Here is a 22401-nt window from a genome sequence, read left to right as displayed (position 1 = left end):
TGAATCCCCAATGGCGAGGGATAGCACAGGACAAGCGAAGTATAACAAATATCGGACGAGCTCTAGGGTGATGGAACCTGGGCTGACCGCTGCCCTACGCCTAACAAACGCAACTAGAGATAGCCAGGGAGCGTGCCTACGTTGGTTCTAGACGCCACGCACCAGCCTAAGAGCTAACTAGTACTGCAGAGAAAACAAAGACCTCACTTGCCTCCAGAGGAATTAACCCCAAAGGTATAGTTGCCCCCCACATGTATTGACGGTGAAATGAGAGGAAGGCACACACATAGAGATGATGTATATAGCTTTAGCAAATAGAGGCCCGCTGAAAACTAGAAAGCAGAATGACACAAAAGGGGACTGAGCGGTCAGCAAAAAACCCTAATCAAAAAAACCATCCTGAGATTACAAGAACCCATGTGCCAACTCATGGCACATGGGGAGAACCTCAGTCCACTAAAGCAACCAGCTAACAAAGAGACATTCTAAGCAAGCTGGACAAAAAACCAAACAACTGAAAATCAGCACTTAGCTTATCCTGAAAGATCTGGGAGCAGGTAGGCAGGAACCAAACAGAGCACATCTGAACACATTGATAGCCGGCAAGGGAAATGACAGAAAGGCCAGGTAAAATAGGAAACACCCAGCCTCTGATGGACAGGTGGAAACCAAAGGCCGCAACCCACCAAAGTCACCCAGTACCAGCAGTAACCACCAGAGGGAGCCCACAAACAGAATCCACAACAATTGGTGTCCTGTTACTGTGTCAGCTGTGGACGTGTGTTCTCCTGTCAGTCTCCTGTTACATGTGTCAGCTGTGGACGTGTGTTCTCCTGTCAGTGTCCTATTACTGTATCACCTTTGGACGTGTGTTCTGTTATCAGTGTCCTGTTACTGTGTCAGCTGTTGACGTGTGTTCGGTTGTCAGTCTCCTGTTACTGTGTCATCTGTGGACGAGTGTTCTCCTGTCAGTCTCCTGTTACTGTATCACCTGTGGACGTGTGTTCTCCTGTCAGTCTCCTGTTACTGTGTCACCTGTGGACATGTATTCTGCGGTCAGTCTACTGTTAAATGTGTCACATGTGGACGTGTGTTCTCCTGTCAGTTTGCTGTTACTGTGTCACCTGTTGTCAGGAAAATATGAATTATTTTCCATTGTTCAGGTTACACAGCCAGGGCTTCCTGATAATCCTCCCACCAATGCTTTCTGTAAAGCCATAATCCTTCTCGCAGCCCCTTCCTCCTCTGTGTGATTTTCCTCTCCCTTCCACCAAATGGTCATTCTGGAATGTGAGTTTATGGCTCTGCCAGCTAGTAGAGAGCAGAATGTGTTTTTCTGCCAGAATCCCTTTGCGTGCGAGGCATAACACATAAAGTTAAAGTTCAATAATACACATTAATCCTAGAAACATGAAAATTAGATTTCCACGTTTTGGGCAATTAGGGCTATGAATTTCAGCGTTTTGCGGCATTTAGGGCCATTGGAATTTCTGTCCTCCAGTAAATCAGAGACATACCGTGTTTGGACTCTAAAGAGCAGTAAAATCACAGGGGTAAAAATAATGTCAATATCGTTGGCCTTTGAGCTTCCGGGCCAAAGATATGGAAAAAAGGAGTTTTTGATAACTTTCCAAAATAGGTGTATCTCCCAGGAAACAGCCCACATGTGAGGTCAGCCAAAGTGGGAGTCCCTAAGTTTATGGCCGAACCATAAAACTGAAACGTCCATTTTGGGAGGCATTTAGAGCCGGAGAGACAGCTAGACACCATGCTGGGGTGCTGAATCATTCCCTTGGGAACTCTCCTCCCCTTTATGGACACGTCATACCTGTGACTGAGATTTAGTAAGTTTCATACCGTTATCCCTTTTATGTTATAACTGTTTGTTCATATTTGCATTTTGTCTCTCTTAATATCTTTTGAATCTTTTGTGAACACTGCTGATTTTTATGGAGTAAACTTGTAAATTTGCTCTCTTTATTCCTCTGGCTCTATGATCGATCCGACACATATTCCGTGCAAATTCATGCTACCTGGGGTTGGTTTCTGACCTGATAATGGCTTATTAATGGACCGGCTTATATCTAACAAGAAACTGGTGGCAGTATAGCGTTTTGCAGGTTTATATATGTACTCCCGGCGTGGGAGTGGGGGTATATATACCGCCCTCACTGCAGAGTGACCCGATAACCAGCACGTGACAGGGCAGCCTCTCTGGCGACTACTTATCCTAGGTGCAGTTCCCCGACTGACCTGAGGGTAAGGGGGGCACCAGAGAGCTACAAGTGCATGACTGGATGTGAAAAAAAAAAGATTTCCTGACTCCTTTGGACTTGTTTTCTGCTGTCAGTCTCCTGTTACTTTGTCAGATGTGGACATGAGTTCTCCTGTCAGTCTCCTGTTACTTTGTCAGCTGTGGACGTGTGTTCTCCTGTCAGTCTCCTGTTACTGTGTTAGCTGTGGACGTGTGTTCTCCTGTCAGTCTCCTGTAACTGTGTCAGCTGTGGACGAGTGTTCGGCTATCAGTCTCCTGTGTTATGATCCGGTGACTTTGGAGCCTCATGAACTTTCTCTGGAGTAGGTGGAACCTGTACTGACCGCAAAACCTGAACTAACACCGCAACTAGAAGTAGCCGTGGGGTGTGCCTAACAAACCCTAGACACCTCGACACAGCCGGAGGGCTAAATACCCCTATAGATGGAAATAGGAATACTACCTTGCCTCAGAGCAGAACCCCAAAGGATAGGCAGCCCCCCACGAATATTGACTGTGAGTAGGAGAGGAAAGACACACGCAGGCAGAAAACAGGATTCAGCAAAAGAGGCCACTCTAGCTAAATAGAGAAAGATAGGACAGAATACTAAGCGGTCAGTATTAAAACCCTTCCAAAAATATCCACAGCAGATAATACAAAAAGTTCCACAATCTAACTAAAGACATGGAATGTATATCTGCCACTCCAGAGAATCCAACAAGACTGAGAAAATACTGACACAATCTAAGCTGGACAAAAAAACACTGAATAGCACAGAATTATTAAGCACACAGCATGTGTGCCACAGAAACAAAACCAGACACTTATCTTTGCTGATTTGGCAGAAGGCAGAAGGAACCAAACCAGGACCAAAACCTCCCAACAACCATGGACAACTGGCAAGGACTAATGAATCCTGCACGCCTAAATACCCCAGTCAGAACTGCAATCAGCAGATACACCTGACCAGGACTGCAACTCAGGGACAACTGCATTACCACCTACAACCACCGGAGGGAGCCCAAAAGCAGAATTCACAACAGTACCCCCCACTTGAGGAGGGGTCACCGAACCCTCACCAGAGCCCCCAGGCCGATCAGGACGAGCCAGATGAAAAGCATGAACCAAATCAGCAGCATGGACATCAGAGGCAAAAACCCAAGAATTATCCTCCTGGCCATAACCCTTCCATTTGACAAGATACTGAAGCCTCTGCCTCGAAAAACGAGAATCCAAAATCTTCTCAACCACATACTCCAACTCCCCATCAACCAACACAGGGGCCGGAGGATCAACAGAGGGAACAATGGGTACCACGTATTTCCGCAATAAAGATCTATGGAAGACATTATGGATAGCAAAAGAGGCCGGAAGCGCCAATCGAAAAGACACCGGATTAATAATCCCAGAAATCCTATAAGGGCCAATAAACCGAGGCTTAAACTTAGGAGAAGAAACCTTCATAGGAACATGACGGGAAGACAACCAGACCAGATCCCCAACCTGAAGACGGGAACCAACACACCGACGACGGTTAGCAAAACGTTGAGCCTCCTCCTGAGACAACACCAAATTGTCCACCACGAGTCCAAATCTGCTGCAACCTGTCAACCACCGAATCCACACCAGGACAGTCAGAAGGCTCAACCTGCCCAGAAAAACGAGGATGAAAACCAAAATTACAAAAAAAAGGCGAAACCAAAGTAGCCGAACTAGCCCGATTATTAAGGGCAAACTCGGCCAATGGCAAAAAGGCCACCCAATCATCCTGATCAGCAGACACAAAGCATCTCAAATAAGTCTCCAAGGTCTGATTAGTTCGCTCGGTTTGGCCATTTGAGGATGAAATGCAGAGGAAAAAGATAAATCAATGCCCAGCCTAGCACAAAAGGCCCGCCAAAACCTAGACACAAACTGGGAACCTCTGTCAGACACAATATTCTCCGGAATACCATGCAAACGAACCACATGCTGAAAAAACAACGAAACTAAATCTGAAGAGGAAGGCAATTTAGGCAAAGGCACCAAATGAACCATCTTAGAAAACCGGTCACAAACAACCCAGATAACCGACATCCTCTGGGAAACCGGAAGATCAGAAATAAAATCCATAGAAATGTGCGTCCAGGGCCTCTCAGGGACCGGCAATGGCAAAAGCAACCCACTAGCACGGGAACAACAAGGCTTGGCCCGCGCACAAGTCCCACAGGACTGCACAAAAGAATGCACATCACGTGATAAAGAAGGCCACCAAAAGGACCTACCAACCAAGTCTCTGGTACCAAAAATACCAGGATGACCAGCCAACACAAAACAGTGAACCTCAGAAATCACTCTACTAGTCCATCTGTCAGGAACAAACAGTTTCCCCACTGGACAACGATCAGGTCTGTCAGCCTGAAATTCCTGAAGAACCCGTCGTAAATCAGGGGAAATAGCAGAAAGAACCACCCCTTCTTTCAGAATGCCGACCGGTTCAAGGACCTCAGGAGAATCAGGCAGAAAACTCCTAGAAAGGGCATCAGCCTTAATATTCTTGGAACCCGGAAGATACGAGACCACAAAATCAAAACGGGAAAAAAACAAGGACCATCGAGCCTGTCTAGGATTCAGCCGCTTGGCAGACTCGAGGTAAATCAAATTCTTTTGATCGGTCAAGACCACAAAACGGTGCTTAGCTCCCTCAAGCCAATGTCGCCACTCCTCAAATGCCCACTTCATAGCCAACAACTCCCGATTGCCGACATCATAATTGCGTTCAGCAGGCGAAAATTTACGGGAAAAGAATGCACACGGTTTCGTCAAGGAACCAACATGATCCCTCTGGGACAAAACGGCCCCTGCGCCAATCTCAGAAGCGTCAATCTCAACCTGAAACGGAAGGGAAACATCCGGTTGGCGCAACACCGGAGCAGAAGTAAATCGACGTTTAAGCTCCTGAAAGGCAGAAACAGCCGCAGAGGACCAATTCGCCACATCAGCGCCTTTTTTGTCAAATCGGTCAAGGGTTTAACCACGCTGGAAAAGTTAGCAATGAAACGGCGATAAAAATTTGCAAAACCCAAAAATTTCTGAAGGCTCTTCACGGATGTGGGTTGAATCCAATCATGAATGGCCTGAACCTTAACCGGATCCATCTCAATAGATGAAGGAGAAAAAATAAAACCCAAAAAATAAACCTTCTGCACCCCAAAGAGACACTTAGAACCCTTCACAAACAAAGCATTGTCACGAAGGATCTGAAATACCATCCTGACCTGTTCCACATGAGACTCCCAATCATGAGAAAAAATCAAAATATCGTCCAAATATACAATCAAGAATTTATCAATATAAGTCCGGAAGATATCATGCATGAAAGATTGAAAAACAGATGGAGCATTAGTGAGCTTGAACGGCATCACAAGGTATTCAAAATGGCCTTCGGGCGTATTGAACGCAGTTTTCCATTCATCACCCTGCTTAATACGAACAAGATTATACGCCCCCCGAAGGTCAATCTTCGTAAACCAACTAGCCCCCTTAATCCTAGCAAACAAATCAGAAAGCAAAGGCAAAGGGTATTGAAACTTGACCGTGATCTTATTCAAGAGGCGATAATCAATATAGGGTCTCAAGGAGCCATCCTTCTTAGCAACAAAAAAAAATCCCGCTCCCATCGGTGAAGAAGATGGCCGAATATGCCCCTTCTCCAAAGACTCCTTAACATAACTCCGCATAGCGGTATGTTCAGGCACAGACAGGTTGAAGAGTCGGCCCTTAGGAAACTTACAGCCTGGAATCAAATCAATAGCACAATCACCGTCCCTGTGCGGTGGAAGAGAACTGGACTTGGGCTCATCGAATACATCCTGAAAATCAGACAAAAACTCTGGAATTTCGGAAGAGGAAGAAGAGGAGATGGACATTAAAGGAACATCATTATGAACCCCCTGACAACCCCAACTAGTCACAGACATAGACTTCCAATCCAACACAGGATTATGTACCTGCAACCACGGAAAACCCAACACGATAGCATCATGTAAATTATGCAATACCAGAAATCGACAATCTTCCTGATGGGCTGGCGCCATGCGCATGGTCACCTGTGTCCAAAACTGGGGCTTATTTTTAGCCAAAGGTGTAGCATCAATGCCCCTTAAAGGAATAAGGTTCTGCAAGGGCTGCAAGGGGAAACCACAACGCCTGGCAAACTCAAGGTCCATTAATTTCAAAGCGGCGCCTGAATCCACAAACGCCAAGACAGAAAATGATGACAATGAGTAGATCAGGGACACGGCAGACTGAAATGACATGAGAAGCGTTGCCACAATAATAACACAACCTATTCTGACGTCTGAGTCCTTGTCGTTCTGTCCTAGACAGAATCCTATCACACTGCATTGGCTCAGGACTCTGCTCTGAGGACAACGCCACAGCGCGCACAGTTCTGCGCTCCCGCAAGCGCCGATCAATCTGAATGGCCAAAATCATAGAATCACTCAGACCGACGGGCGTGGGAAACCCCACCATAACATCTTTAACGGATTCAGAAAGACCCTTTCTGAAAATTGCAGCCAAAGCATCATCATTCCATTTAGTCAACACAGACCATTTTCTAAATTTCTGACAATACAATTCTGCCGCCTCTTGACCCTGAGATAGGGCCAACAAGGTCTTCTCCGCTTGATCCACAGAATTAGGTTCATCATATAATAGTCTTAAAGCCTGAAAAAAGGAATCTACATTAAGCAAAGCCGGATTCCCAGATTCCAGGGAAAATGCCCAATCCTGTGGATCACCACGCAGCAGGGAAATGACGATTTTAACCTGCTGAATAGAATCCCCAGAGGATCGAGGTCTCAAAGCAAAAAACAGTTTACAGTTGTTTTTAAAACTCAAAAATTTGGACCTGTCACCAAAAAACAAATCAGGAGTAGGAATCTTCGGCTCTAAAGCAGGAGTCTGAACAATATAATCAGAAATTCCCTGACCCTAGCAGCAAGCTGGTCTACACGAGAAGCTAATTCCTGAACATCCATGCTAACACAAGACTCCTTAGCCACCCAGAGAAAAAGAGGGAAGAAAAGGCAAAGCAAACTGCAGAAAAAAAAATGACTCAACACCTTTCTTCCCTTCTTCTGAGATGCATTTAACTCATAGTGGGCCAGTTGTACTGTTATGATCCGGTGACTTTGGAGCCGCATGAACTTTCTCTGGAGTAGGTGGAAACTATACTGACCGCAAAACCTGAACTAACACCGCAACTAGAAGTAGCCGTGGGGTGTGCCTAACAACCCTAGACACCTCGACACAGCCGGAGGGCTAAATACCCCTATAGATGGAAATAGGAATACTACCTTGCCTAAGAGCAGAACCCCAAAGGATAGGCAGCCCCCCACGAATATTGACTGTGAGTAGGAGAGGAAAGACACACGCAGGCAGAAAACAGGATTCAGCAAAAGAGGCCACTCTAGCTAAATAGGGAAAGATAGAACAGAATACTAAGCGGTCAGTATTAAAACCCTTCCAAAAATATCCACAGCAGATAATACAAAAAGTTCCACAATCTAACTAAAGACATGGAATGTATATCTGCCACTCCAGAGAATCCAACAAGACTGAGAAAATACTGACACAATCTAAGCTGGACAAAAAAACACTGAATAGCACAGAATTATTAAGCACACAGCATGTGTGCCACAGAAACAAAACCAGACACTTATCTTTGCTGATTTGGCAGAAGGCAGAAGGAACCAAACCAGGACCAAAACCTCCCAACAACCATGGACAACTGGCAAGGACTAATGAATCCTGCACGCCTAAATACCCCAGTCAGAACTGCAATCAGCAGATACACCTGACCAGGACTGCAACTCAGGGACAACTGCATTACCACCTACAACCACCGGAGGGAGCCCAAAAGCAGAATTCACAACACTCCTGTTACTGTGTCACCTGTGGACGTGTGTTCTCCTGTCAGTCTCCTGTAACTGTGTCAGCTGTGGACGAGTGTTCGGCTGTCAGTCTCCTATTACTGTGTCGCCTGTGGACATGTGTTCTCCTGTCAGTCTCCTGTTACTGTGTCAGCTGTGGACATGTGTTCTCCTGTCAGTCTCCTGTTACTGTGTCAGCTGTGGATGTGTGTTCTCCTGTCAGTTTCTTGTTACTGTATCAGCTGTGGATGTGTGTTCTGCTTTCCGTCTCCCGTTACTGTGTCAGCTGTGGACATGTGTTCTGCTTTGTCTCCTGTTCCTGTGTCAGCTGACGATGTGTGTTCTCCGCTCAGTCTCCTGTTACTATGTCACCTGTGGACGTGTTTTCTGCTTTGTCTCCTGTTACTGGGTAACCTGTGGACGTGTGTTCTGTTATCAGTCTCCTGTTACTGTGTCAGCTGTGGACGTGTGTTCTGTTGTCAGTCTCCTGTTACTGTGTCAGCTGTGGACGTGTGTTCTCCTGTCAGTCTCCTGTTACTGTGTCACCTGTGGACGTGTGTTCTGCTTTCAGTCTCCTGTTACTGTGTCAGCTGTGGACGTGTGTTCTGTTATCAGTCTCCTGTTACTGTGTCAGCTGTGGACGTGTGTTCTGTTGTCAGTCTCCTGTTACTGTGTCAGCTGTGGACGTGTGTTCTCCTGTCAGTCTCCTGTTACTGTGTCAGCTGTGGACGTGTGTTCTGCTTTCAGTCTCCTGTTACTGTGTCAGCTGTGGACGTGTGTTCTGTTGTCAGTCTCCTGTTACTGTGTCAGCTGTGGACGTGTGTTCTGTTGTCAGTCTTCAGTTACTGTCAGCCGTGGATGACTGTTCTGCTGTCAGTCTGTTACTGTGTCAGCTGTGGACGTGTGTTCTCCTGTCAGTGTCCTGTTACTGTGTCAGCTGTGGACGTGTGTTCTGTTGTCAGTCTCCTGTTACTGTGTCAGCTGTGGACGTGTGTTCTCCTGTCAGTCTCCTGTTACTGTGTCAGCTGTGGACGTGTGTTCTGTTATCAGTCTCCTGTTACTGTGTCAGCTGTGGACGTGTGTTCTGTTGTCAGTCTCCTGTTACTGTGTCAGCTGTGGACGTGTGTTCTCCTGTCAGTCTCCTGTTACTGTGTCAGCTGTGGACGTGTGTTCTCCTGTCAGTCTCCTGTTACTGTGTCAGCTGTGGACGTGTGTTCTGTTGTCAGTCTCCTGTTACTGTGTCAGCTGTGGACGTGTGTTCTCCTGTCAGTCTCCTGTTACTGTGTCAGCTGTGGACGTGTGTTCTGTTGTCAGTCTCCTGTTACTGTCACCTGTGGACGTGTGTTCTGTTGTCAGTCTCCTGTTACTGTGTCACCTGTGGACGTGTGTTCTGTTGTGAGTCTCCTGTTACTGTGTCAGCTGTGGACGTGTGTTCTCCTGTCAGTCTCCTGTTACTGTGTCAGCTGTGGACGTGTGTTCTCCTGTCAGTCTCCTGTTACTGTGTCAGCTGTGGACGTGTGTTCTGCTATCAGTCTCCTGTTACTGTGTCACCTGTGGACGTGTGTTCTCCTGTCAGTCTCCTGTTACTGTGTCAGCTGTGGACGTGTGTTCTCCTGTCAGTCTCCTGTTACTGTGTCACCTGTGGACGTGTGTTCTCCTGTCAGTCTCCTGTTACTGTGTCAGCTGTGGACGTGTGTTCTGCTTTCAGTCTCCTGTTACTGTGTCAGCTGTGGACATGTGTTCTCCTGTCAGTCTCCTGTTACATGTGTCACCTGTGGACATGTGTTCTCCTGTCAGTCTCCTGTTACTGTGTCAGCTGTGGATGTGTGTTCTCCTGTCAGTTTCTTGTTACTGTATCAGCTGTGGATGTGTGTTCTCCTGTCAGTCTCCTATTACTGTGTCGCCTGTGGACATGTGTTCTCCTGTCAGTCTCCTGTTACTGTGTCAGCTGTGGATGTGTGTTCTCCTGTCAGTTTCTTGTTACTGTATCAGCTGTGGATGTGTGTTCTGCTTTCCGTCTCCCGTTACTGTGTCAGCTGTGGACATGTGTTCTGCTTTGTCTCCTGTTCCTGTGTCAGCTGTGGACGTGTGTTCTGTTGTCAGTCTCCTGTTACTGTGTCAGCTGTGGACGTGTGTTCTCCTGTCAGTCTCCTGTTACTGTGTCAGCTGTGGACGTGTGTTCTCCTGTCAGTCTCCTGTTACTGTGTCAGCTGTGGACGTGTGTTCTCCTGTCAGTCTCCTGTTACTGTGTCAGCTGTGGACGTGTGTTCTCCTGTCAGTCTCCTGTTACTGTGTCAGCTGTGGACGTGTGTTCTCCTGTCAGTCTCCTGTTACTGTGTCAGCTGTGGACGTGTGTTCTCCTGTCAGTCTCCTGTTACTGTGTCAGCTGTGGACGTGTGTTCTCCTGTCAGTCTCCTGTTACTGTGTCAGCTGTGGACGTGTGTTCTGCTTTCAGTCTCCTGTTACTGTGTCAGCTGTGGACGTGTGTTCTGTTGTCAGTCTCCTATTACTGTGTCAGCTGTGGACGTGTGTTCTCCTGTCAGTCTCCTGTTACTGTGTCAGCTGTGGACGTGTGTTCTGCTTTCAGTCTCCTGTTACTGTGTCAGCTGTGGACGTGTGTTCTCCTGTCAGTCTCCTATTACTGTGTCAGCTGTGGACGTGTGTTCTCCTGTCAGTCTCCTGTTACTGTGTCAGCTGTGGACGTGTGTTCTCCTGTCAGTCTCCTATTACTGTGTCAGCTGTAGACGTGTGTTCTCCTGTCAGTCTCCTATTACTGTGTCAGCTGTGGACGTGTGTTCTCCTGTCAGTTTCTTGTTACTGTGTCAGCTGTGGACGTGTGTTCTGCTTTCAGTCTCCTGTTACTGTGTCAGCTGTGGACGTGTGTTCTCCTGTCAGTCTCCTATTACTGTGTCAGCTGTGGACGTGTGTTCTGTTATCAGTCTCCTGTTACTGTGTCAGCTGTGGACGTGTGTTCTCCTGTCAGTCTCCTATTACTGTGTCAGCTGTGGACGTGTGTTCTCCTGTCAGTCTCCTGTTACTGTGTCAGCTGTGGATGTGCGTTCTGCTTTGTCTCCTGTTACTGTGACATCTGTGGACGTGTGTTCTCCTGTCAGTCTCCTATTACTGTGTCAGCTGTGGACGTGTGTTCTCCTGTCAGTCTCCTGTTACTGTGTCAGCTGTGGATGTGCGTTCTGCTTTGTCTCCTGTTACTGTGACATCTGTGGACGTGTGTTCTCCTGTCAGTCTCCTGTTACTGTGTCAGCTGTGGACGTGTGTTCTGCTTTCAGTCTCCTGTTACTGTGTCAGCTGTGGACGTGTGTTCTGTTGTCAGTCTCCTGTTACTGTGTCAGCTGTGGACGTGTGTTCTCCTGTCAGTCTCCTGTTACTGTGTCAGCTGTGGACGTGTGTTCTGCTTTCAGTCTCCTGTTACTGTGTCAGCTGTGGACGTGTGTTCTGTTGTCAGTCTCCTATTACTGTGTCAGCTGTGGACGTGTGTTCTGCTGTCAGTCTCCTATTACTGTGTCAGCTGTGGACGTGTGTTCTCCTGTCAGTCTCCTGTTACTGTGTCAGCTGTGGATGTGCGTTCTGCTTTGTCTCCTGTTACTGTGACATCTGTGGACGTGTGTTCTCCTGTCAGTCTCCTGTTACTGTGTCAGCTGTGGACGTGTGTTCTCCTGTCAGTCTCCTGTTACTGTGTCAGCTGTGGACGTGTGTTCTGTTGTCAGTCTCCTGTTACTGTGTCAGCTGTGGACGTGTGTTCTGTTATCAGTCTCCTGTTACTGTGTCAGCTGTGGACGTGTGTTCTGTTGTCAGTCTCCTATTACTGTGTCAGCTGTGGACGTGTGTTCTCCTGTCAGTCTCCTGTTACTGTGTCAGCTGTGGACGTGTGTTCTCCTGTCAGTCTCCTGTTACTGTGTCAGCTGTGGATGTGCGTTCTGCTTTGTCTCCTGTTACTGTGACATCTGTGGACGTGTGTTCTCCTGTCAGTCTCCTGTTACTGTGTCAGCTGTGGACGTGTGTTCTCCTGTCAGTCTCCTGTTACTGTGTCAGCTGTGGACGTGTGTTCTGTTGTCAGTCTCCTGTTACTGTGTCAGCTGTGGACGTGTGTTCTGTTATCAGTCTCCTGTTACTGTGTCAGCTGTGGACGTGTGTTCTGTTGTCAGTCTCCTATTACTGTGTCAGCTGTGGACGTGTGTTCTCCTGTCAGTCTCCTGTTACTGTGTCAGCTGTGGACGTGTGTTCTCCTGTCAGTCTCCTGTTACTGTGTCAGCTGTGGATGTGCGTTCTGCTTTGTCTCCTGTTACTGTGACATCTGTGGATGTGTGTTCTCCTGTCAGTCTCCTGTTACTGTGTCAGCTGTGGACGTGTGTTCTCCTGTCAGTCTCCTATTACTGTGTCAGCTGTGGACGTGTGTTCTGTTGTCAGTCTCCTATTACTGTGTCAGCTGTGGACGTGTGTTCTCCTGTCAGTCTCCTGTTACTTTGTCAGCTGTGGACGTGTGTTCTCCTGTCAGTCTCCTGTTACTTTGTCAGCTGTGGACGTGTGTTCTGTTGTCAGTCTCCTGTTACTGTGTCAGCTGTGGACGTGTGTTCTGTTGTCAGTCTCCTATTACTGTGTCAGCTGTGGACGTGTGTTCTGTTGTCAGTCTCCTGTTACTGTGTCAGCTGTGGACGTGTGTTCTCCTGTCAGTCTCCTGTTACTGTGTCAGCTGTGGACGTGTGTTCTGTTGTCAGTCTCCTATTACTGTGTCAGCTGTGGACGTGTGTTCTCCTGTCAGTCTCCTGTTACTTTGTCAGCTGTGGACGTGTGTTCTCCTGTCAGTCTCCTGTTACTGTGTCAGCTGTGGACGTGTGTTCTGTTGTCAGTCTCCTGTTACTGTGTCAGCTGTGGACGTGTGTTCTGTTGTCAGTCTCCTATTACTGTGTCAGCTGTGGACGTGTGTTCTGCTTTCAGTCTCCTATTACTGTGTCAGCTGTGGACGTGTGTTCTCCTGTCAGTCTCCTATTACTGTGTCAGCTGTGGACGTGTGTTCTCCTGTCAGTCTCCTGTTACTGTGTCAGCTGTGGATGTGCGTTCTGCTTTGTCTCCTGTTACTGTGACATCTGTGGACGTGTGTTCTCCTGTCAGTCTCCTGTTACTTTGTCAGCTGTGGACGTGTGTTCTCCTGTCAGTCTCCTGTTACTTTGTCAGCTGTGGACGTGTGTTCTCCTGTCAGTCTCCTGTTACTGTGTCAGCTGTGGACGTGTGTTCTGCTTTCAGTCTCCTGTTACTGTGTCAGCTGTGGACGTGTGTTCTGTTGTCAGTCTCCTATTACTGTGTCAGCTGTGGATGTGTGTTCTGCTTTCAGTCTCCTGTTACTGTGTCAGCTGTGGACGTGTGTTCTCCTGTCAGTCTCCTGTTACTGTGTCAGCTGTGGACGTGTGTTCTGTTGTCAGTCTCCTGTTACTGTGTCAGCTGTGGACGTGTGTTCTGTTGTCAGTCTCCTATTACTGTGTCAGCTGTGGACGTGTGTTCTGTTGTCAGTCTCCTGTTACTGTGTCAGCTGTGGACGTGTGTTCTCCTGTCAGTCTCCTGTTACTGTGTCAGCTGTGGACGTGTGTTCTGCTTTCAGTCTCCTGTTACTGTGTCAGCTGTGGATGTGCGTTCTGCTTTGTCTCCTGTTACTGTGACATCTGTGGACTTGGTTCTTCTGTCTGCCCCCTGTTATTGTGTCACCTGTGGGTAACGTCTCATCTCTTCATGCAGATGTAGTGGCGTGGAGCACTTCCTCCTGGAGCTCTTGTCAGATTTGCCGGATATGGAAATGGTGATCAATGTCCGGGATTATCCTCAAGTCCCTCACTGGATGACTCCTGTCATTCCCATCTTCTCCTTCAGTAAGGTGAACTTTCAATTTTTATTGGCTGGTGCCATGGTTTATCTGATGGTCAGAGTTGTGGAAAAGGTGATTGACAGAAACGTGTATGAGTTAGGAACAGATATCTGGGGACTTTTATACAGCAAAAGGCATCTAGCAGAAACATTGAGATAGGTGGCAGGCAAAGACAATTCAGGAGTTGATGGGCTGGAATATTGAGGGAGGTGACAGGCGAGGACAAAGCAGGAGCTGATGGGCAAGAACATTGAGGGAGGTGACAAGCAACGATGAGGCAGTAGCTAACGGGCACGAACATTAAGGGAGGTAATAGGCGAAGACAAAGCTGGAGCTTATGGGCAGTAACATTGAGGGAGGTTACAGGCGTAGACAGATCAGGAACTGATGGACAATAACCTTGAGGGAGGTGACAGGCGAGGACAAAGCAGGAGCTGATGGGTAGGAACATTAAAGGAAGTGACAGGCGGGGATGAGGCATGAGTTGTCAGGTAGGAACATTGAGGTAGGTGACAGATGCAGGAGTTGTCAGTTAGGAACATTGAAGTAGGTGACAGATGCCGTCTGGGTGGGAAGTGACTGGCAAGAACATTGAGGGAAGTGAGAGGCGAGGATGAGGCAGGAGCTAATGGTCATGAACATTGATTGGATGAGGCAGAAGTTGTCAGATAGATGACAAGGTAGGTTGAGTGAGGTGACAGGCGGGACTTGGACAGGGTCGAAACAGAGGGAGGTAACTGGCCAGGATGTGGGTTAGGCGTGGGTGAAAGGCAGGAACATTAACGGAGGCAACTGGTGAGAAAGTGGACAGGGCAGGAGGGAACATGGGCAGGGTGGGAGCTGACTGGCTGGAAGATTGTGGGAAGGAACGTGGATGCGGTGGCAGTAATACTTCTCACATGATTTCTGGCTTCTCCACCATTTTTTCCAGACTTCAGATTACCAAGACATCATGTATCCAGCCTGGACCTTCTGGGAGGGGGGCCCGGCTGTGTGGCCCATCTACCCTACAGGACTGGGGCGCTGGGACCTTATGCGGGAGGAGCTGGCACGGTACATGTGGCACAGTGACTGGTGTGGGTCATTGTATCCTCGGTCACCTCTGACGTTCCTCCCTGTATTGTGATTGTTAGGTCTGCTGAGCGCTGGCCGTGGGAGAAGAAGATTTCGAAGGGCTACTTCAGAGGGTCCAGGTAGAAGCGGAGTATGGGGGTCTTCGTGCTCCTCTGTCCCCACCATCTTCTTATCTGTCCTGCATATCTCTACCATTCACCGTACAACCTCATCTCCTCTCCTTGCTCCCATACAACCCCATCTCCTCTTCTCGCTCCCCATACAACCTCATCTCCTATCCTCACTCCCCATACAACCTCATCTCCTCTCCTCACACCCCGTACACCCCTATCTCCTCTTCTCGCTCCCCGTACAACCTCATCGCCTCTCCTCACTCCCCATACAACCTCATCTCCTCTCCTTGCTCCCATACACCCCCATCTCCTCTCCTCACACCCCGTACACCCCTATCTTCCTCTTCTCACTCCCCGTACAATTGCATCTTCTCTCCTCGCTCCCTGTACACCCACATCTCTCTTCACTCCCAATACAACCTCATCTCCTCTCCTCACTCCCCGTACACCCCTCTCCTCCTTTTGTCGCTCCCCGTACACCCACATCTCGTCTCCTCGCTTTCCGTACAACCTTCTCTCTTCTCCTTGCTCCCCGTACACCCACATCTCCTCTCCTCACTCCCCGTGCATCCCCATCTCCTTTCTTCGCTTCCCGTACAACCTCATCTCCTCGCCTCGCTCCCCGTACAGCCCATCTCTCCTTGCTCCCCGTACCACATCTCCTCTCCTCGTTACCCGTACACCCACATCTCCTCTCCTCGCTCCCCGTACACCCACATCTCCTCTCCTTGCTCCCCGTACACCCCCATCTCCTCTCCTTGCTCCCCGTACACCCCCATCTCCTCTCCTCACTCCCCGTGCATCCCCATCTCCTTTCTTCGCTTCCCGTACAACCTCATCTCCTCGCCTCGCTCCCCGTACAGCCCATCTGTCCTTGCTCCCCGTACCACATCTCCTCTCCTCGCTCCCCGTACACCCCCATCTCCTCTCCTTGCTCCCCGTACACCCCCATCTCCTCTCCTCGCTCCCCGTACACCCCCATCTCCTCTCCTTGCTCCCCGTACACCCCCATGTCCTCTCCTCGCACCCCGTACACCCCCATCTCCTCTCCTTGCTCCCCGTACACCCCCATCTCCTCTCCTTGCTCCCCGTACACCCCCATCTCCTCTCCTTGCTCCCCGTACACCCCCATCTCCTCTCCTCGCTCCCCGTACACCCCCATCTCCTCTCCTCACACCCCGTACACCCCCATCTCCTCTCCTCGCTCCCCGTACACCCCCATCTCCTCTCTCTCTCCCCGTAAACCCCCATCTCCTCGCTCCAAGTCCCCGTGTTTCCTCTTTTGTAACCCTTTTGGTTTTCTGGATTCTTGCTTTACTTTTGTCATCAGTTGTTTCTCTTCTCTCATCCCACCCATAGAACGAGTCCTGAGCGGGACCCCCTGATTCTGTTGTCCCGTGAGAAACCTGACTTGGTGGATGCTGAATACACGAAGAACCAGGCCTGGAGGTCCGAGAAGGTAACGGCCCACCCGGAGCTGCGGTCAGAGCTTTACATTAGTCATGGCAGTCCATCGTGACTAAGTCTGTGGCCCCGATGCCAGTCAGCGCCTTCTCTTTATTACAGGACACCCTGGGGCGACCGCCAGCGAAAGAAGTTCCACTAACGGATCACTGTGCATTCAAGTATGGCCACTGCCCCCTCTATATACCTCTATTCCCCCTCTATACCCTTCGCATACCTCCTATATAACCTCCTATTCCCCTATATACCCTCCGCATACCTCCTAATTCCCCTATATACCCTCCATATACCTCCTATTCCCTATATATACCCTCCGTATAACTCTTATTCCCCTATATACCCTCCATATACCTCCTATTCTTCCTGTATACACTCTGTATACCTCCTAATTCCCCTATATACCCTCCATATACCTCCTATTCCCTATATATACCCTCCATATACCTCCTATTCCCTATATATACCCTCCATATACCTCTTATTCCCTATATATACCCTCCATATACCTCTTATTCCCCTATATACCCTCCATATACCTCCTATTCTTCCTGTATACACTCTGTATACCTCCTATTCCCTTTATATACCCTTCATATACCTCCTATTTCCCCTGTACGCCCTTCGTATACCTCCTGTTCCCCCTATATACCCTCCGTATACCTCCTATTCTTTCTGTATACCCTCTGTATACCTCCTATTCCCGTATATACCCTCTGTATACCTCCTAATTCCCCTATATACCCTCCGTATACCTCCTATTCCCTATATATACCCTCCGTATACCTCTTATTCCCCTATATACCCTCTGTATACCTCCTATTCTTCCTGTATATCCTCCGTATACCTCTTATTCCCCTTATATACTCCTTATACCTCGTAATTCCCGTATATACCCTCCATATACCTCCTATTCCCGTATATACCCTCTGTATATTTCCTAATTCCCCTATATATCCTCCATATACCTCTTATTTCCTATATATACCCTCCGTATACCTCTTATTCCCCTATATACCCTCCATATACCTCCTGTTCTTCCTGTACGCCCTTTGTATACCTCCTGTCAGTGGCGTAACTACAAAGTTATGGGCCCCGGTGCGAACTTCCAAATGGGGCCCCCCCCCTACCCCCCCTACCCCCCCCCACCTTCCCCCGCCCCCGCAACCCCCCCACCTTCCCCCGCCCCGCTTCCCCTAGATAAGCCTCGGACTGTTGCAGGAATCTCCTGCACTGCAACATGGTGTTGGGTGCCAGCACAGCCCGCACAGTGGTATATCCAGCACAGCCCGCACAGTGGTATATCCAGCACAGCCCGCACAGTGGTATATCCAGCACAGCCCGCACAGTGTTATATACAGCAGAGCCCGCACAGTGGTATATCCAGCACAGCCCGCACAGGGGTATATACAGCACAGCCCGCACAGGGGTATATAGAGCACAGCCCGCACAGTGGTATATCCAGCACAGCCCGCACAGTGGTATATCCAGCACAGCCCGCACAGTGGTATATCCAGCACAGCCCGCACAGTGTTATATCCAGCACAGCCCGCACAGTGGTATATCCAGCACAGCCCGCACAGTGGTATATCCAGCACAGCCCGCACAGTGGTATATACAGCACAGCCCGCACAGTGGTATATACAGCACAGCCCGCACAGTGGTATATACAGCACAGCCCGCACAGTGGTATATACAGCACAGCCCGCACAGTGGTATATACAGCACAGCCCGCACAGTGGTATATACAGCACAGCCCGCAGTGGTATATAGAGCACAGCCCGCACAGTGGTATATAGAGCACAGCCCGCACAGTGGTATATAGAGCACAGCCCGCACAGTGGTATATCCAGCACAGCCCGCACAGTGGTATATCCAGCACAGCCCGCACAGTGGTATATCCAGCACAGCCCGCACAGTGTTATATACAGCAGAGCCCGCACAGTGGTATATACAGCACAGCCCGCACAGGGGTATATACAGCACAGCCCACACAGGGATATATACAGCAGAGTCCGCACAGGGGGTATATAGAGCACAGCCCTCACAGTGGTATATCCAGCACAGACCGCACAGTGGTATATACAGCAGAGCCCGCACAGTGGTATATACAGCACAGCCCGCACAGTGTTATATCCAGCACAGCCCGCACAGTGGTATATCCAGCACAGCCCGCACAGTGGTATATCCAGCACAGACCGCACAGTGGTATATCCAGCACAGACCGCACAGGGGTATATACAGCACAGCCCGCACAGGGGTATATACAGCACAGCCAGCACAGGGGGTATATAGAGCACAGCCCTCACAGTGGTATATAGAGCACAGACCGCACAGGGGTATATACAGCACAGCCCCCACAGGGGTATATACAGCACAGCCCGCACAGTGGTATATACAGCAGAGCCCGCACAGTGGTATATACAGCACAGCCCCCACAGGGGTATATACAGCACAGCCCGCACAGGGGTATATAGAGCACAGCCCACATCTCATCTCCCCCCCCCCGATAATGGCCCCACAGTCCGGTTAAAAAGAAAAAAAAAAAAAAACTCTCCTCACCTTTCCTTTTGCCCGCGCTGCTCCTGGCGGCTGCAGTCTGCCCAGGACACTGCAGGTGCGCGATGATATGACGTCATCGCGCACCCGCAGTGTACTGTCAGAGGCAGAGCGGGGAATGATGGGAGAGGAAGCGTCAGGTGACGCTCTCTCCTCCCATCATTGCATTGAACTATACCGGTGTCATAGACGCCGGTATAGTTAAATGCGGCGGCGGCGGCGGCACTGGGGGGGTTCCGGGGGAGGAACAGTGCAGCGGCCCACTACTGGCATCGGCTCTTCTGGCATTTGCCAGAAGTGCCCGATGGCCAGCCTGGCCCTGCTCAGACCTGCCGGCCCGGGGCCCCTGACCTGCGGGGCCCGGTCGCAATGGCGACCGCTGCGACCGCGGTAGTTACGCCCCTGCCTCCTGTTCCCCCTATATACCCTCCGTATACCTCCTATTCTTTCTGTATACCCTCCGTATACCTCCTATTCCCGTATATACCCTCTGTATACCTCCTATTCCCGTATATACCTTCTGTATACCTCCTATTCTTCCTGTATACCCTCCGTATACCTCCTATTCCCCGTATATACCCTCCTTATACCTCCTAATTCCTGTATATACCCTCCGTATACCTCCTATTCCCCGTATATACCCTCTGCATACCTCCTAATTCCCCTATATACCCTCTGTATACCTCCTATTCTTCCTGTATACCCTCCGTATACCTCCTATTCCCCGTATATACCCTCCTTATACCTCCTAATTCCCGTATATACCCTCCGTATAACTCCTAATTCCTATATATACCTTCTGTATACCTCCTATTCTTCCTGTATACCTCCTATTCCTCTTATATACCCTCCTTATACCTCCTATATACCCTCTGTATACCTCCTGTTCATTGGAGACATGACCAAGACTTGTGGGGACTAATTGTGGGCGTTAAACCAGAATTGTTCGCTTTTGTTAAGAGTAGGAGGTTTTACTGGTTTCTCTGAGCCGACGGGGCACCACGTGCACGACAGATCTCCACCCAAACTAAATTCCGGTTCCTACAAACACACGTCCTTCCTTCATGGACAATGCAAGGGGTGGCGTTACACTGGGAGCGGCAGGCGATCAGCGCCATCTTTGTTACATACTCTTACATACAGAAAGTTACCACCATGTTTTTCATCCTTCGCCTCTAGTTACACATTTAGAGGTTTTCCACCATATCAGGCTGATCGAACAAGCCAGCATCACTTACACATCCTCTCTATGGGCTTCCTTCCTACTGCCGACAATCCCCAACGTCGGCTCCACCGGGCGCAATCACCTAATCGTTACAATCCACCCCCACGTACAGGTGACCAGAGAAATGGGAAATCCACACTCCCCACAACACAGGAACTCCACACCGTACACAGGGTCTCACCAGGGTTCTTGGTCTAACAATTATAGACCCACTATAGGTACCTTCACACTAAGCGACTTTGCAAAGATAACGCTAGCGATCCGTGACGTTGCAGCGTCCTGGATAGCGATCTCGTTGTGTTTGACACGCAGCAGCGATCAGGATCCCTGTGATATCGCTGGTCGTTGCTGAAAGTTCAGAACTTTATTTGGTCGTCAGATCGCCGTGTAGGACCGCGCTTAGTAACCCGATATTTACCCTGGTTACCATTGTAAAAGTAAAAAAAACAAACAGTACATACTCACCTTCTGTTGTCTGTCACACGTCCCCCGCCGTCTGCTTCTCGCACTGACTGTGAGTGCCGGCCGTAAAGTAAAAGCACAGCACAGCGGTGACGTCACTCACAGTCAGTGCAGGAAGCAGATGCCGGGGGACGTTACGGATACCGGAATGTAAGTATGTAGTGTTTGGTTTTTTTTACATTTACACTGGTAACCAGGGTAAACATCGGGTTACTAAGCGCGGCCCTGCACTTAGTAACCCGATGTTTACCCTGGTTACCCGGGGACTTCGGCATCGTTGGTCGCTGGAGAGCGGTCTGTGTGACATCTCTCCAGCGACCACACAGCGACGCTGCAGCGATCGGCATCGTTGTCGATATCGCTGCAGCGTCGCTTAGTGTGAAGGTACCTTTACTCTGAACAGATCACGTGACCTGCGGACCCACTTACCCAAACCTATCGCGCCAAGAGAGAGGGACAAATTCAGGGAGTGTAAGAATCACGTTTTTACGTATTGCTGCAGCTTTGATTTGTCAGCCTGTCTAGGCACCAGCAAAACATTTGGATCCATCGGTTCTTTGAACTAGCGGGTCCCCGTTAGTTGCACCAGGTTTTGTTGTTGCCACATAATGTGGGACGTTCTGAGACTTTGTGCCGGCTCCAAATTAAATTGTAAAATTCAAATATGTGCGCGGAAGATCCACGCTGATACATTGAGCATCGAGGCAGATCCTCTATTACATCATCCGGTCAGTGTTTATATAGGTTATTACTGTTTATGCATTGTAACAATGTAATTGGCTCAGCTCATCTCTACATGTGTGCTGGCATTAGCATACATACATCTCATTGGCTAAGGTAACACTATTGACACCCAGCTTTTGGGTTTTGGTGTTCTACTAGCCCCTCCCCTCTTAATTTCTCTGTTATCTCTGTGTCTTTAGACAAAGACATTCCTTAGACCCCTTTATTGGATCATAGACTTCATTTTCCAAGGAAAGAGATGCATGTATGAAGAAGATGGAGTCAGGATAGATAAATCTAAACTATGCTCTTACACCCCCTATATACACTCTGTATATCTCCTATTCCCCCTTATAAATCCTCTGTATACCTTCTGTTCCCCTCTATACCCTGCATATATCTCATATTTTCCTCTATATACCCCCTGTATACCTCCTTTTTCCTCTTTATACCCTCTGTGTCATGGTTAGGACATGGTTAATGTCCTGTTCTCCCAGGGTTAATTTTTCTGGCCTTCCTTTAGATCACAAAGGGATATTTATACTCCCTCCAGACTCCAGGATTCCTTGTCAGCTATACTTTCGTCTAGTCTGTGTGACTGACCCCTGGAGTGTGTGCCCGGTTCGCAGTTGTTTTCCTTGCTCTCTGTGCGTTACTCTGCTTGTATGTGCTTTTGGATTTCTGACCTCTGGCTTCCCTTCTGACAATCCCCTATCTCACCCCTTTGGTACCTCGTGAT

The 22401-nt window shown here is 49.0% G+C and overlaps 1 protein-coding gene across 2 annotated transcripts in view; it reads left to right on the top strand.

Moving 5' to 3' along the window:
- POGLUT1 (protein O-glucosyltransferase 1) overlaps positions 1-22401 on the top strand; it is a 153408-nt gene that overhangs the window by 96032 nt on the left and 34975 nt on the right. For both annotated transcript variants that reach the window (XM_077293552.1, XM_077293553.1), the window contains exons 4-8: positions 13919-14054; positions 14977-15098; positions 15179-15238; positions 16592-16691; positions 16799-16857. In XM_077293552.1, the coding sequence (XP_077149667.1) occupies positions 13919-14054; positions 14977-15098; positions 15179-15238; positions 16592-16691; positions 16799-16857 (477 nt within the window). The remainder of the gene's footprint in view (positions 1-13918; positions 14055-14976; positions 15099-15178; positions 15239-16591; positions 16692-16798; positions 16858-22401) is intronic.

The sequence above is a fragment of the Ranitomeya variabilis genome, chromosome 3 (genome assembly GCF_051348905.1).
Source record: "Ranitomeya variabilis isolate aRanVar5 chromosome 3, aRanVar5.hap1, whole genome shotgun sequence".
In the NCBI taxonomy this organism is placed as follows: domain Eukaryota; kingdom Metazoa; phylum Chordata; class Amphibia; order Anura; family Dendrobatidae; genus Ranitomeya; species Ranitomeya variabilis.
The sequence above is the reverse complement of the archived record's forward strand: the minus strand, read 5'-3'. Positions and strand labels throughout refer to the sequence as shown.